This window comes from Hyla sarda, chromosome 4 (genome assembly GCF_029499605.1).
Source record: "Hyla sarda isolate aHylSar1 chromosome 4, aHylSar1.hap1, whole genome shotgun sequence".
NCBI lineage: Eukaryota > Metazoa > Chordata > Amphibia > Anura > Hylidae > Hyla > Hyla sarda.
This window is the reverse complement of record NC_079192.1, coordinates 12,575,847-12,591,557: the sequence shown is the minus strand read 5'-3', so window position 1 is coordinate 12,591,557 and position 15,711 is coordinate 12,575,847. Positions and strand designations below refer to the sequence as shown.

The 15,711-nt window shown below is 48.5% G+C and overlaps 1 protein-coding gene across 1 annotated transcript in view; it reads left to right on the top strand.

Annotated features, from left to right (window-relative positions):
* Positions 1-15,480, top strand: part of LOC130367252 (vitelline membrane outer layer protein 1 homolog) — a gene marked incomplete at its 5' end in the record, with an annotated part of 259,043 nt that extends 243,563 nt beyond the window's left edge. Inside the window, one exon of the mRNA XM_056569657.1 lies at positions 15,120-15,480. Coding sequence (XP_056425632.1) covers positions 15,120-15,411 — 292 coding nt within the window. The remainder of the gene's footprint in view (positions 1-15,119) is intronic.
* Positions 15,481-15,711: the final 231 nt, after the last annotated feature.

The window sequence follows — 15,711 nt, the reverse complement described above, 5'->3', positions numbered from 1 at the left end:
CTCTGTCATCCATGTACACTTCTCTACATCCCTCTGTCACCCATGTACACTTCTCTACACCCCTCTGTCACCCATGTACACTTCTCTACACCCCTCTGTCACCCATGTACACTTCTCTACACCCCTCTGTGACCCATGTGCACTCCTCTATACCCCACTGTCACCTATGTACACTTCTCCACACCCCTCTGTCACCCATATACACTTCTGTACACCCCTCTGTCACCCATGTATTCTCCCCTATACCCCTCTGTGACCCATGTACACCCTCTGTCACCCATGCACACTCCTCTACACCCCTCTGTCACCCATGTACACTCCTCTACACCCCTCTGTCACCCATGTGCACCCATCTTTCACCCATGTACACTCCTTTATACCCCTCTGTCACCCATGTACACCCATCTGTCACCCATGTACACTCCTCTACACCCCTGTCACCCATGAACATCCATCTGTCACCCATATACACTTCTCTACACCCCTCTGTCACCCATGTACACTCCTCTACACCCCTCTGTCACCCATGTACACTCCTCTATCACCCATGTACACTGCTCTCTACACCCCTGTCACCCATGTACATCCATCTGTCACCCATATACACTTATCTACACCCATCTGTCACCCATATACACTCCTCTACACCCATCTGTCACCCATGTACACCCCTCTGTCACCCATGTACACTGCTCTATACACCTCTGTCACCCATGTACACCCAACTTTCACCCATGTTCACTCCTCTATACCCCTCTGTGACCCATGTACACTCCTCTACACCCCTCTGTCACCCATGTATACTCCTCTATACCCCTCTGTCACCCATGTACATCCATCTTTCACCCATGTGCACTCCTCTATACCCCACTGTCACCCATGTACACTTCTCTACACCCCTCTGTCACCCATGTACACTTCTCTACACCCCTCTGTCACCCATGCACACTCCTCTACACCCCTCTGTCACCCATGTATACTCCTCTATACCCCTCTGTCACCCATGTACACTGCTCTATACCCCTCTGTCACCCATGTACATCCATCTTTCACCCATGTACACCCCTCTGTCACCCATGTGCACTCCTCTATACCCCACTGTCACCCATGTACACTTCTCTACACCCCTCTGTCACCCATGTACACTTCTCTACACCCCTCTGTCACCCTAGTACACTTGTCTATACCACTCTGTAACCCATGTACACTCCTCTATACCCCTCTGTAACCCATGTACACTCCTCTATACCCCTCTGTCACCCATGTACACTCCCCTACACCCCTCTGTGACCCAAATACACTCCTCTACACCCCTCTGTCACCCATGTACACTTCTCTACACCCCTCTGTCACCCTAGTACACTTGTCTATACCACTCTGTAACCCATGTACACTCCTCTATACCCCTCTGTCACCCATGTATTCTCCCCTATACCCCTCTGTCACCCATGTACACCCATCTGTCACCCATGTACACTCCTCTATACCCCTCTGTCACCCATGTAAACTCCTCTACACCCCTCTGTCACCCATGTACACTTCTTTACACCCCACTGTCACCCATGCACACTCCTCTACACCCCTCTGTCACCCATGTACACCCATCTGTCACCCATGTACACTCCTTTATACCCCTCTGTCACCCATGTACACCCATCTGTCACCCATGTACACTCCTTTATACCCCTCTGTCACCCATGTACACCCATTTGTCACCCATGTACACTCCTCTATACCCCTTTGTCACCCATGTACACTTCTCTACACCCCTCTGTTACCCATGTACACTCCTCTACTCCTCTCTGTCACCCCTGTACACTTTTCTATACCCATCTATCACCCTTGTTCACTCCTCTACACCCCTTTGTCAACCATGTGCACTCCTCTACATCCCTCTTTCACTCATGTACACTCTTCTACACCCATCTTTCACCCATGTACACTCCTCTGCACCCCTCTTTCACCCATGTACACTCCTCTACTTCCCTCTGTCACCCATGTACACTCCTCTACACCAATCTGTCACCAATGTACACTCCTCTATACCCCTCTGTCACCCATGTACACCCATCTTTCACCCATGTACACTTTTCTACACCCCTCTGTCACCCATGTACACTCCTCAACACCCCTCTGTACACCCCTCTACACCCCTCTGTCACCCATGTACACTCTTCTTCACCCCTCTGTCACCCATGTACACTCCTCCACACCCCTCTGTCATCCATGTAAAAAAAAAAAGAAAAAAAAAGCCTAATAGGTTTATCTTGCAGGTTTAACCCCTTAAGGACGCAGGACGTAAATGTACGTCCTGGTGAGGTGGTACTTAACGCACCAGGACGTACATTTACGTCCTAAGCATAACCGCGGGCATCGGAGCGATGCCCGTGTCATGCGCGGCTGATCCCGGCTGCTGATCGCAGCCAGGGACCCGCCGGCAATGGCCGACGCCCGTGATCTCGCGGGCGTCCGCCATTAACCCCTCAGGTGCCGGGATCAATACAGATCCCGGCATCTGCGGCAGTTCGCGATTAAAATGAATGATCGGATCGCCCGCAGCGCTGCTGCGGGGATCCGATCATTCATAACGCCGCACGGAGGTCCCCTCTCCTTCCTCCGTGCGGCTTTCGGCGTCTCCTGCTCTGGTCTGTGATCGAGCAGACCAGAGCAGGAGATGACCGATAACACTGATCTGTTCTATGTCCTATACATAGAACAGATCAGTATTAGCAATCATGGTATTGCTATGAATAGTCCCCTATGGGGACTATTCAAGTGTAAAAAAAAATGTAAAAAAATGTAAAAGTAAAAGTAAAAAAAAAGTGAAAAATCCCCTCCCCCAATAAAAAAGTAAAACGTCCGTTTTTTCCTATTTTACCCCCAAAAAGCGTAAAAAACATTTTTTATAGACATATTTGGTATCGCCGCGTGCGTAAATGTCCGAACTATTAAAATAAAATGTTAATGATCCCGTACGGTGAACGGCGTGAACGAAAAAAAATTTAAAAAGTCCAAAATTCCTACTTTTTTAATACATTTTATTAAAAAAAAATTATAAAAAATTTATTAAAAGTTTTTTATATGCAAATGTGGTATCAAAAAAAAGTACAGATCATGGCGCAAAAAATGAGCCCCAAACCGCCGCTTATACGGAAAAATAAAAAAGTTATAGGTCATCAAAATAAAGGGATTATAAACGTACTAATTTGGTTAAAAAGTTTGTGATTTTTTTTAAGCGCAACAATAATATAAAAGTATATAATAATGGGTATCATTTTAATCGTATTGACCCTAAGAATAAAGAACACACGTCATTTTTACCAGAACTTGTACGGCGAGAAAACAAAACCTTCCAAAATTAGCAAAATTGCGTTTTTCGTTTTAATTTCCCCACAAAAATAGTGTTTTTTGGTTGCGCCATACATTTTATGATATAATGAGTTATGTCATTACAAAGGACAACTGGTCGCGCAAAAAACAAGCCCTCATACTAGTCTGTGGATGAAAATATAAAAGAGTTATGATTTTTAGAAGGCGAGGAGGAAAAAATGAAAACGTAAAAATTAAATTGTCTGAGTCCTTAAGGCCAAAATGGGCTGAGTCCTTAAGGGGTTAACGGTGAAGAATTGTGTGTGGAAGAAATTGTGATGATGGCCCGGACCAGATGGAGAAGAGAAGGCAACGAAGCAAATTAGAGAAGACGTCATTTGTGAATTGCTATATAAAGCAGCACTTTATACTACATACCCACTGATAAATAGATATAGCGCATTGCATTTTTTACCGTTCTTCCCTTATGTTCACTTCACCAAGACAATACCGAGAAGCTATGGTTTAGGTCAGGAGTAGGCAACCTTTTGGTAGTGCTGTGCCCAAATTTTTTTGGAAGTCGCTTTGTGTGTCGGCAATATGGGTGTGGCTTTTTGTGGTTGTGTCTTGCTGTGGGTGGGGTTTGTGAGGGTGTGGCTTGTGACAAAGTTTTTTTTTTTCAGAATTGTCCCTATATACTGTATTGTTCTCGCTGCAAGGATCTTACAGTGAGAACAACCATTTTAACTCAGACCTGCATTATACAGACCCCAGAATCAGTCCCCACCATAATACAGACCCCAGAATCAGTCCTCACCATAATACAGACCCCAGAATCACCACCTACCATAATACAGACCCCAGGATCACCACCCACCATAATACAGACCTCAGAATCTCCACCCACCATAATACAGACCCCAGAATCACCACCCACCATAATACAGACCCCAGAATCAGTCCTCACCATAATACAGACCCCAGAATCAGACCCCGCCATAATACAGATCCCATGATCACCACCCACCATAATACAGACCCCAGAATCATACCAAACCACAATACAGACCCCAGGATCAGAACCCACCATAATACAGACCCCAGAATCACCACCCACCATAATACAGACCCCAGAATCAGTCACCACCATAATACAGACCCCAGAATCACCACCCACCATAATACAGACCCCCAGAATCAGTCCTCACCATAATACAGACCCCAGAATCAGACCCCGCCATAATACAGACCCCAGAATCACCACCCACCATAATACAGACCTCAGAATCTCCACCCACCATAATACAGACCCCAGAATCACCACCCACCATAATACAGACCCCAGAATCAGTCCTCACCATAATACAAACCCCAGAATCAGACCCCGCCATAATACAGATCCCATGATCACCACCCACCATAATACAGACCCCAGAATCATACCAAACCACAATACAGACCCCAGGATCAGAACCCACCATAATACAGACCCCAGAATCACCACCCACCATAATACAGACCCCAGAATCACCACCCACCATAATACAGACCCCAGAATCAGTCCTCACCATAATACAGACCCCAGAATCAGACCCCGCCATAATACAGATCCCAGGATCACCACCCACCATAATACAGACCCCAGAATCACCACCCACCATAACAGACCCCAGAATCAGTCCTCACCATAATACAGACCCCAGAATCAGACCCCGCCATAATACAGATCCCAGGATCACCACCCACCATAATACAGACCTCAGAATCTCCACCCACCATAATACAGACCCCAGAATCACCACCCACCATAATACAGACCCCAGAATCATACCAAACCACAATACAGACCCCAGGATCAGAACCCACTATAATACAGACCCCAGAATCACCACCCACCATAATACAGACCCCAGAATCACCACCCACCATAATACAGACCCCAGAATCACCACCCACCATAATACAGACCCCAGAATCAGTCACCACCATAATACAGACCCCAGAATCACCACCCACCATAATACAGACCCCCAGAATCAGTCCTCACCATAATACAGACCCCAGAATCACCACCCACCATAATACAGATCCCAGGATCACCACCCACCATAATACAGACCTCAGAATCTCCACCCACCATAATACAGACCCCAGAATTACCACCCACCATAATACAGACCCCAGAATCACCACCAACCATAAGACAGACCTCAGAATCTCCACCCACCATAATACAGACCCCAGAATTACCACCCACCATAATACAGACCCCAGAATCACCACCCACCATAATATAGACCCCAGAATCACCACCCACCATAATACAGACCCCAGAATCACCACCCACCATAATACAGACTCCAGAATCACCACCCACCATAATATAGACCCCAGAATCACCACCCACCATAATACAGACCCCAGAATCACCACCCACCATAATACAGACCCCAGAATCACCACCCACCATAATACAGACCCCAGAATCACCACCCACCATAATACAGACCCCAGAATCACCACCCACCATAATACAGACCCCAGAATCACCACCCACCATAATACAGACCCCAGAATCACCACCCACCATAATACAGACCCCAGAATCAGTCCTCACCATAATACAGACCCCAGAATCAGACCCCACCATAATACAGACCCCAGAATCACCACCCACCATAATACAGACCCCCAGAATCAGTCCTCACCATAATACAGACCCCAGAATCACCACCCACCATAATACAGATCCCAGGATCACCACCCACCATAATACAGACCTCAGAATCTCCACCCACCATAATACAGACCCCAGAATTACCACCCACCATAATACAGACCCCAGAATCACCACCCACCATAATATAGACCCCAGAATCACCACCCACCATAATACAGACCCCAGAATCACCACCCACCATAATACAGACCCCAGAATCAGTCCTCACCATAATACAGACCCCAGAATCAGACCCCGCCAATTTTCCGAATCTAGAGCGGGGAGGAGCGAGGGCAGAGGCCGAGAGGCACGTCTGCAGGACAACACCAACACCTATATTGTATCTTAGTAGTCTCCTGGGAGTTGTAGTTCACCAACACCTATATTGTATCTTAGTAGTCTCCTGGGGGTTGTAGTTCATCAACACCTATATTGTATCTCAGTAGTCTCATGGGGGTTGTAGTTCATCAACACCTATATTGTATCTTAGTAGTCTCCTGGGGGTTGTAGTTCACCAACACCTATATTGTATCTTAGTAGTCTCCTGGGGGTTGTAGTTCATCAACACCTCTATTGTATCTCAGTAGTCTCATGGGGGTTGTAGTTCACCAACACCTATATTGTATCTCAGTAGTCTCATGGGAGTTGTAGTTCATCAACACCTATATTGTATCTCAGTAGTCTCATGGGGGTTGTAGTTCACCAACACCTATATTGTATCTCAGTAGTCTCATGGGAGTTGTAGTTCATCAACACCTATATTGTATCTCAGTAGTCTCATGGGGGTTGTAGTTCACCAACACCTATATTGTATCTCAGTAGTATCATGAGGGTTGTAGTTCACCAACACCTATATTGTATCTCAGTAGTCTCATGGGGGTTGTAGTTCACCAACACCTATATTGTATCTTAGTAGTCTCCTGGGGGTTGTAGTTCACCAACACCTATATTGTATCTTAGTAGTCTCCTGGGGGTTGTAGTTCACCAACACCTATATTGTATCTTAGTAGTCTCCTGGGGGTTGTAGTTCACCAACACCTATATTGTATCTCAGTAGTCTCCTGGGAGTTGTAGTTCACCAACACCTCTATTGTATCTCTGTAGTCTCCTGGGAGTTGTAGTTCACCAACACCTATATTGTATCTTAGTAGTCTCCTGGGGGTTGTAGTTCATCAACACCTATATTGTATCTCAGTAGTCTCATGGGGGTTGTAGTTCACCAACACCTATATTGTATCTCAGTAGTCTCATGGGGGTTGTAGTTCATCAACACCTATATTGTATCTTAGTAGTCTCCTGGGGGTTGTAGTTCACCAACACCTATATTGTATCTCAGTAGTCTCATGGGGGTTGTAGTTCACCAACACCTATATTGTATCTCAGTAGTCTCATGGGGGTTGTAGTTCACCAACACCTATATTGTATCTCAGTAGTCTCATGGGGGTTGTAGTTCACCAACACCTATATTGTATCTTAGTAGTCTCCTGGGGGTTGTAGTTCACCAACACCTATATTGTATCTTAGTAGTCTCCTGGGGGTTGTAGTTCACCAACACCTTTATTGTATCTCTGTAGTCTCCTGGGAGTTGTAGTTCACCAACACCTATATTGTATCTTAGTAGTCTCCTGGGGGTTGTAGTTCATCAACACCTCTATTGTATCTCAGTAGTCTCATGGGGGTTGTAGTTCACCAACACCTCTATTGTATCTTAGTAGTCTCCTAGGAGTTGTAGTTCACCAACACCTCTATTGTATCTTAGTAGTCTCCTGGGAGTTGTAGTTCACAACACCTCTATTGTATCTCTGTTGTCTCCTGGGAGTTGTAGTTCACCAACACCTCTATTGTATCTCAGTAGCCTCCTGGGAGTTGTAGTTCACCAACACCTATATTGTATCTCAGAAGTCTCCTGGGGGTTTTAGTCCATACACCAGTGTTTCCCAACCAGGGTGCCTCCAGATGTTGCAAAACTACTACTCCCAGCATTCCCTGGTTGGGAAACCCTGGCATACACACATATAACAGGGACTACAACTCCCAGCATGTGTCATTCAGGAGCCCCCCCCCCCCCCACACACACACATAGAATTCATCCCCAGTATGATATTTATTCCCCTGCAGTCTGTGTCTCCTTCATACACAGAAATCCTCCCCGTGCAGTGCAGTCTATCCTCCTCACACACAGAAATCCTCCTCAGCCCCGTGCAGTGCAGTCTATCCTCCTCACACACAGAAATCCTCCCCGTGTAGTGCAGTCTGTCCTCCTCACACACAGAAATCCTCAGCCCCGTGCAGTGCGGTCTATCCTCCTCACACACAGAAATCCTCCCCGTGCAGTGCAGTCTATCCTCCTCACAAACAGAAATCCTCCCCGTGCAGTGCAGTCTATCCTCCTCACACACAGAAATTCTCCCCGTGCAGTGCAGTCTGTCCTCCTCACACACAGAAATCCTCAGCCCCGTGCAGTGCAGTCTATCCTCCTCACACACAGAAATCCTCAGCCCCGTGCAGTGCGGTCTATCCTCCTCACACACAGAACTCCTCCCCGTGCAGTGCAGTCTATCCTCCTCACACACAGAAATCCTCAGCCCCGTGCAGTGCAGTCTATCCTCCTCACACACAGAAATCCTCAGCCCCGTGCAGTCTGTCCTCCTCACACACAGAAATCCTCAGCCCTGTGCAGTGCGGTCTATCCTCCTCACACACAGAAATCCTCCCCGTGCAGTGCAGTCTGTCCTCCTCACACACAAAAGTCCTCCCCGTGCAGTGCAGTCTATCCTCCTCACACACAGAAATCCTCAGCCCCGTGCAGTGCAGTCTATCCTCCTCACACACAGAAATCCTCCCCGTGCAGTGCAGTCTATCCTCCTCACACACAGAAATCCTCAGCCCCGTGCAGTGCAGTCTATCCTCCTCACACACAGAAATCCTCAGCCCCGTACAGTGCAGTCTATCCTCCTCACACACAGAAATCCTCAGCCCCGTGCAGTGCAGTCTATCCTCCTCACACACAGAAATCCTCAGCCCCGTGCAGTGCAGTCTATCCTCCTCACACACAGAAATCCTCAGCCCCGTGCAGTGCAGTCTATCCTCCTCACACACAGAAATCCTCCCCGTGCAGTGCAGTCTGTCCTCCTCACACACAGAAATCCTCAGCCCCGTGCAGTGCAGTCTATCCTCCTCACACACAGAAATCCTCCCCGTGCAGTGCAGTGCAGTCTATCCTCCTCACACACAGAAATCCTCCTCAGCCCCGTGCAGTGCAGTCTATCCTCCTCACACACAGAAATCCTCCCCGTGCAGTCTGTCCTCCTCACACACAGAAATCCTCAGCCCCGTGCAGTGCAGTCTATCCTCCTCACACACAGAAATCCTCAGCCCCGTGCAGTGCAGTCTATCCTCCTCACACACAGAAATCCTCAGCCCCGTGCAGTGCAGTCTATCCTCCTCACACACAGAAATCCTCAGCCCTGTGCAGTGCAGTCTATCCTCCTCACACACAGAAATCCTCAGCCCCGTGCAGTCTATCCTCCTCACACACAGAAATCCTCAGCCCCGTGCAGTCTGTCCTCCTCACACACAGAAATCCTCAGCCCCATGCAGTCTATCCTCCTCACACACAGAAATCCTCCCCAGCCCTGTGCAGTGCAGTCTATCCTCCCTCACACACAGAAATCCTCCTCAGCCCCGTGCAGTGCAGTCTGTCCTCCTCACACACAGAAATCCTCAGCCCCGTGCAGTGCAGTCTATCCTCCTCACACACAGAAATCCTCAGCCCCGTGCAGTGCAGTCTATCCTCCTCACACACAGAAATCCTCCCCGTGCAGTGCAGTGCAGTCTATCCTCCTCACACACAGAAATCCTCCTCAGCCCCGTGCAGTGCAGTCTATCCTCCTCACACACAGAAATCCTCCCCGTGCAGTCTGTCCTCCTCACACACAGAAATCCTCAGCCCCGTGCAGTGCAGTCTATCCTCCTCACACACAGAAATCCTCAGCCCCGTGCAGTGCAGTCTATCCTCCTCACACACAGAAATCCTCAGCCCCGTGCAGTGCAGTCTATCCTCCTCACACACAGAAATCCTCAGCCCTGTGCAGTGCAGTCTATCCTCCTCACACACAGAAATCCTCAGCCCCGTGCAGTCTATCCTCCTCACACACAGAAATCCTCAGCCCCGTGCAGTCTGTCCTCCTCACACACAGAAATCCTCAGCCCCATGCAGTCTATCCTCCTCACACACAGAAATCCTCCCCAGCCCTGTGCAGTGCAGTCTATCCTCCCTCACACACAGAAATCCTCCTCAGCCCCGTGCAGTGCAGTCTGTCCTCCTCACACACAGAAATCCTCAGCCCCGTGCAGTGCAGTCTATCCTCCTCACACACAGAAATTCTCAGCCCCGTGCAGTGCAGTCTCCTCCTCACACACAGAAATCCTCCCCGTGCAGTGCAGTCTATCCTCCTCACACACAGAAATCCTCCGCCCCATGCAGTCTATCCTCCTAACACACAGAAATCCTCCCCAGCCCTGTGCAGTGCAGTCTGTCCTCCTCACACACAGAAATCCTCAGCCCCGTGCAGTGCAGTCTGTCCTCCTCACACACAGAAATCCTCAGCCCCGTGCAGTGCAGTCTGTCCTCCTCACACACAGAAATCCTCCCCGTGCAGTGCAGTCTGTCCTCCTCACACACAGATGTCCTCCCTGTGCAGTGCAGTCTATCCTCCTCACACACAGAAATCCTCAGCCCCGTGCAGTGCAGTCTATCCTCCTCACACACAGAAATCCTCAGCCCCGTGCAGTGCAGTCTGTCCTCCTCACACACACAAATCCTCCCCGTGCAGTGCAGTCTGTCCTCCTCACACACAGAAATCCTCAGCCCCTTGCAGTGCACTCTGTCCTCCTCACACACAGAAATCCTCAGCCCCGTGCAGTGCAGTCTATCCTCCTCACACACAGAAATCCTCAGCCCCGTGCAGTCTATCCTCCTCACACACAGAAATCCTCAGCCCCGTGCAGTGCAGTCTCCTCCTCACACACAGAAATCCTCAGCCCCGTGCAGTGCAGTCTATCCTCCTCACACACAGAAATCCTCAGCCCTGTGCAGTCTATCCTCCTCACACACAGAAATCCTCAGCCCCGTGCAGTGCAGTCTATCCTCCTCACACACAGAAATCCTCAACTCCGTTCAGTGCAGTCTCCTCCTCACACACAGAAATCCTCCCCGTGCAGTGCAGTCTATCCTCCTCACACACAGAAATCCTCCCCAGCCCCATGCAGTGCAGTCTATCCTCCTCACACACACAAATCCTCAGCCCCGTGCAGTGCAGTCTATCCTCCTCACACACAGAAATCCTCCGCCCCGTGCAGTCTATCCTCCTAAAACACAGAAATCCTCCCCAGCCCCGTGCAGTGCAGTCTATCCTCCCTCACACACAGAAATCCTCCTCAGCCCCGTGCAGTGTAGTCTATCCTCCTCATACACAGAAATCCTCAGCCCCGTGCAGTGCAGTCTGTCCTCCTCACACATCATTATGGAGGTGAAGGAGCTCTGCACGGACGTCCTTATATAACTTGTGTTATTATTACATTTGGGCCCTTATTTGCTAGCGCTGCAGTTGTCCTTTAGGGCCCAAATGGGCTGCATCCTTAAGAGGTTAAATGTGTTTTTTTAGATTTTTGTTCTTATTCTGTTTCTCACTGTTCAAATAAACCAACCATTTAAATTATAGATTACTGCAATATCCTCCTCTGCAGCCTCCCATTAAAAACATTTGCCCCCCTCCAATCCTTCCTGAACTCTGCTCCTGGTATAATCCACCTTTCACCTCGCTTCTCCTCTGCCTCTCCCCTGTGACAGTCCCTTCACTGGATACCTGTTGCCCAACATATTCAAGTTAAACTGTTCTCCACGACATATAAGGCCATCTACAAGCCGTCCCCCCCATACATCTGACCTGATCTCCCTATACCTCCCTGCACGTAATCTACAATCATCTCAAGACGTTGGCATATGCTTCCCCCCCTGGTTCGCACTTCATGACGTCAAGAACGTGCCACCGCTGCCAGCCCGGAGATTGTGGGGGTACCCCTTTTTAGGGTCTATTCACAAGTACAGTATTCTGCACAGATTTGATGCTGTGCTCAGTCATTCAGTTTACATTGAAATCTGCAGCAGAAAATCCTGCGCATCAAATGTGCGCAAAATATTGTACGTGTGAATAGACCATTAAGGAAACAGGTCATTTGGGCCTTAAGGACAAAGCCAGTTTCATTTTTGCATTTTTCTTTATTTTCTGCTTGCCTTCTAAAATCCATAACTTTTTTTTTGTTTTTCCATCCACAGACCAATTGGTTTTTAATTTTATCATAAAATGTGCTGCGCAACAAAAAAATATATATTTTTTGTGGGGAGATTGAAATGAAAACTGCAATTCAGCAACTTTTGAAGGGTGTCGTTTTTAAGCAGTGCCTTTTACGGTTAAAAGGACCTGTTTTCTTTATTCTGTGTGTCAATACGAATAAAATGATACCCATGATAACATGCTTTACTAATATTGTACTACGTTAAAATACATATATATATTTTTTAACAAAATTAGCATTCTGACCGTTCTAAATCTCTAATTTTTTTTATATACGGGGCTGTATTAGGGCTGATTTTTTTACACCATTTTCTGTTGTTTTTATCGGTACTACTTTTGTATATATGTGACATTTTGATCACTTTTTATTTCATTTTTCTGGGATGTGATGAGACCAAAAAGCAGCAATTTAAAGGGGTACTCCGCCCTTAGACATCTTATCCTCTATCCAAAGGATAGGGGATAAGATGTCAGATCACCGGGGTCCCGCCGCTGGGGACACCCGCAATATAGCAAGCTGCACCCACCTGTAACTGGTTCCAGAAACGCTGGAGGCTCTCAGACTAATTCCTCCCAACCACAGGGACGGAAGATCGTGACATCACGACTCCGCCCCTGTGTGACATCACACCCCACCCCCTCAATGCAAGTCTATGGGAGGGGGCGTGGTGTCGAACTGACATCTTATCCCCTATCCTTTGTATAGGGGATAAGATGTCTAGGGGCGGAGTACCCCTTTAAAACTTTTTTTTTTTACATTTACGCAATTCACCATACAGGATCATTAACATTATATTTTGATAGTTTGGACATTTATGCATGCGTCAATACCAAATATGTTTATTATTTTTTTTTACACTTTTTAGGGTGAAATTGGAAAACGGGCATATCCCTGATCAGTTGTCACGATTCGGCTGGCTGGAGGTGGATCCTCTGTGCCAGAAAGGGATTGGCGTGGACCGTGTCGGTGGACCGGTTCTAAGTTGCTACTGGTATTCACCAGAGCCCGCCGCAAAGCGGGATGGTTTTGCAGCGGCGGTAGCAACCAGGTCGTATCCACTGGCAACGGCTCAACCTCTCTGACTGCTGAGATAAGAGCGGTACAAGGGAGTAGACAAGAGCAAGGTCGGACGTAGCAGAAGGTCAGGGCAGGCAGCAAGGATCGTAGTCAGGGGCAACGGCAGGAGGTCTGGAACACAGGCTAGGAACACACAAGGAAACGCTTTCACTGGCACAATGGCAACAAGATCCGGCAAGGGAGTGCAGGGGAAGTGAGGTATAAGTAGGGAAGTGCACAGGTGAAGGTATTGATTAAAACCTAATGCGCCAATCAGTGGCGCACCGGCCCTTTAAATCGCAAAGACCCGGCGCGCGCGCGCCCTAGGGAGCGGGGCCGCGCGCGCCGGGACAGCACAGACGGGGAACGGGTCTGGTAAGCGAGTCGGGATGCGCATCGCGAGCGGGCGCGTCCCGCATCGCGAATCGCATCCCGGCTGGAAACATTATCGCAGCGCACCCGGTCGGCAGGTCTGCCCGGGGCGCTGCGCATAGGAGAACGCTGTGAGCGCTCCGGGGAGGAGTGGGGACCCGGAGCGCTCGGCGTAACATCAGTATAATTGTGATCTTCTTTGATCTACTTGATGTTAGACCAGAGAAGCAAGGATGATAGCCAGAGCAGGTGATGGGGACCCCCGTCCACCTTCATGGATGATCAGACCCCATGGCAGTGACGTGGGCAATCCAATCATCCATTAGAACACCTGCATTGCCGCAGATGCCGCAATCTGTATTGATCACGGCATCAGAGGGGTTAATGGCAGACATCAGCGCAATCGCTAATGTCGGCCAATATTGGTGGGTACCTGGCTGCTGATAGAAGCCAGGATCTGCCTTACATAATAGAAGCCAGGACCAGCCATACATGATAGAAGCCAGGACCGGCTGTACAGGATAGAAGCCAGGACCGGCCATACATGATAGAAGCCAGGACCTGCCATACAGGATAGAAGCCAGGACCGGCCATACATGATAGAAGCCGGCACCGGCCGTACATGATGGAAGCCAGGACCGGCCTTACATGATAGAAGCCAGGACCGGCCATACATGATAGAAGCCAGGACCGGCCATACATGATAGAAGCCGGCACTGGCCATACATGATAGAAGCTGGCGCCAGCCATACATGATAGAAGCCGACACCGGCCTTACATGGTAGAAGCCGACACCGGCCTTACATGATAGAAGCCAGGACCGGCAGTACATGATAGAAGCCAGGACCGGCAGTACATGATAGAAGCCAGGACCGGCAGTACATGATAGAAGCCAGGACCGGCCGTACAGGATAGAAGCCAGGACCGGCCGTACATGATAGAAGCCAGGACCGGCCGTACAGGATAGAAGCCAGGACCTGCCGTACAGGATAGAAGCCAGGACCGGCCGTACATGATAAAAGCCATGACCGGCCGTACATGATAAAAGCATCGGTCCAGTACTTGCATCATGTGCAGGATATAAATGTATGTCCTGGTACGTTAAGTACCATCGCATAAGGATGCACATTTACAGCCATTGTCCTTAAGAGGTTAAAGGAAAATGTAAATTGTTTTTGTATTTATATCATACAACAAAATCTTTTTTGCCATCAATTCAGTGTGTGCTTCTATCCTTTTTAAGAGTAAAATAAGCATTTACATCAAAGAGTTACTGTCATTTTAACCTATGTGTCTTTCTCCACAGTGCGGGGACCTGGGGTGACGAGTATTGGTGTCCCAGTGGAAATCTTAAATATTTTATCTTGAGAGTTCAGGCACCGCAGGATGAAGGAGATGACACAGCAGCCAACAACATCTTAATGATTTGTTCAGATTCCACAGTTCTAGAGCCAAAGGGTGGCCAATTGGGAACTTTTGGGAAAATCAGTGGAAAATGCTCAAGTGGTATCTGTGCAATCCAAACCAGATTGGAACCATCACAAGGTCCAGAAGAAGATGACACCCAGCTCAATGATGTCAAGTTTAGATGTTGCTAAACCTAAAGCATCATCATAATGAAAATTAAAATCAAAATCTCATGAATAAAATCATTAATAAAAACTTCTGCCCTAAATTTCTTGTATGTGATATTATATGTGATATGAGCGCCCATCACTGCTGTGTACTAGGGATCTATCGATTATCGGTTTGGCCGATATTATCGGCCGATATTCATGATTTTGGGCATTCTCGGTATCGGCAATTACCTTGCCGACAATCCGATAATTCCCCGCCCCGCCCCCACCACACCGCACCACCCACCACGACCCCCCCCCCCCCCCCACCGCACCGTGCCG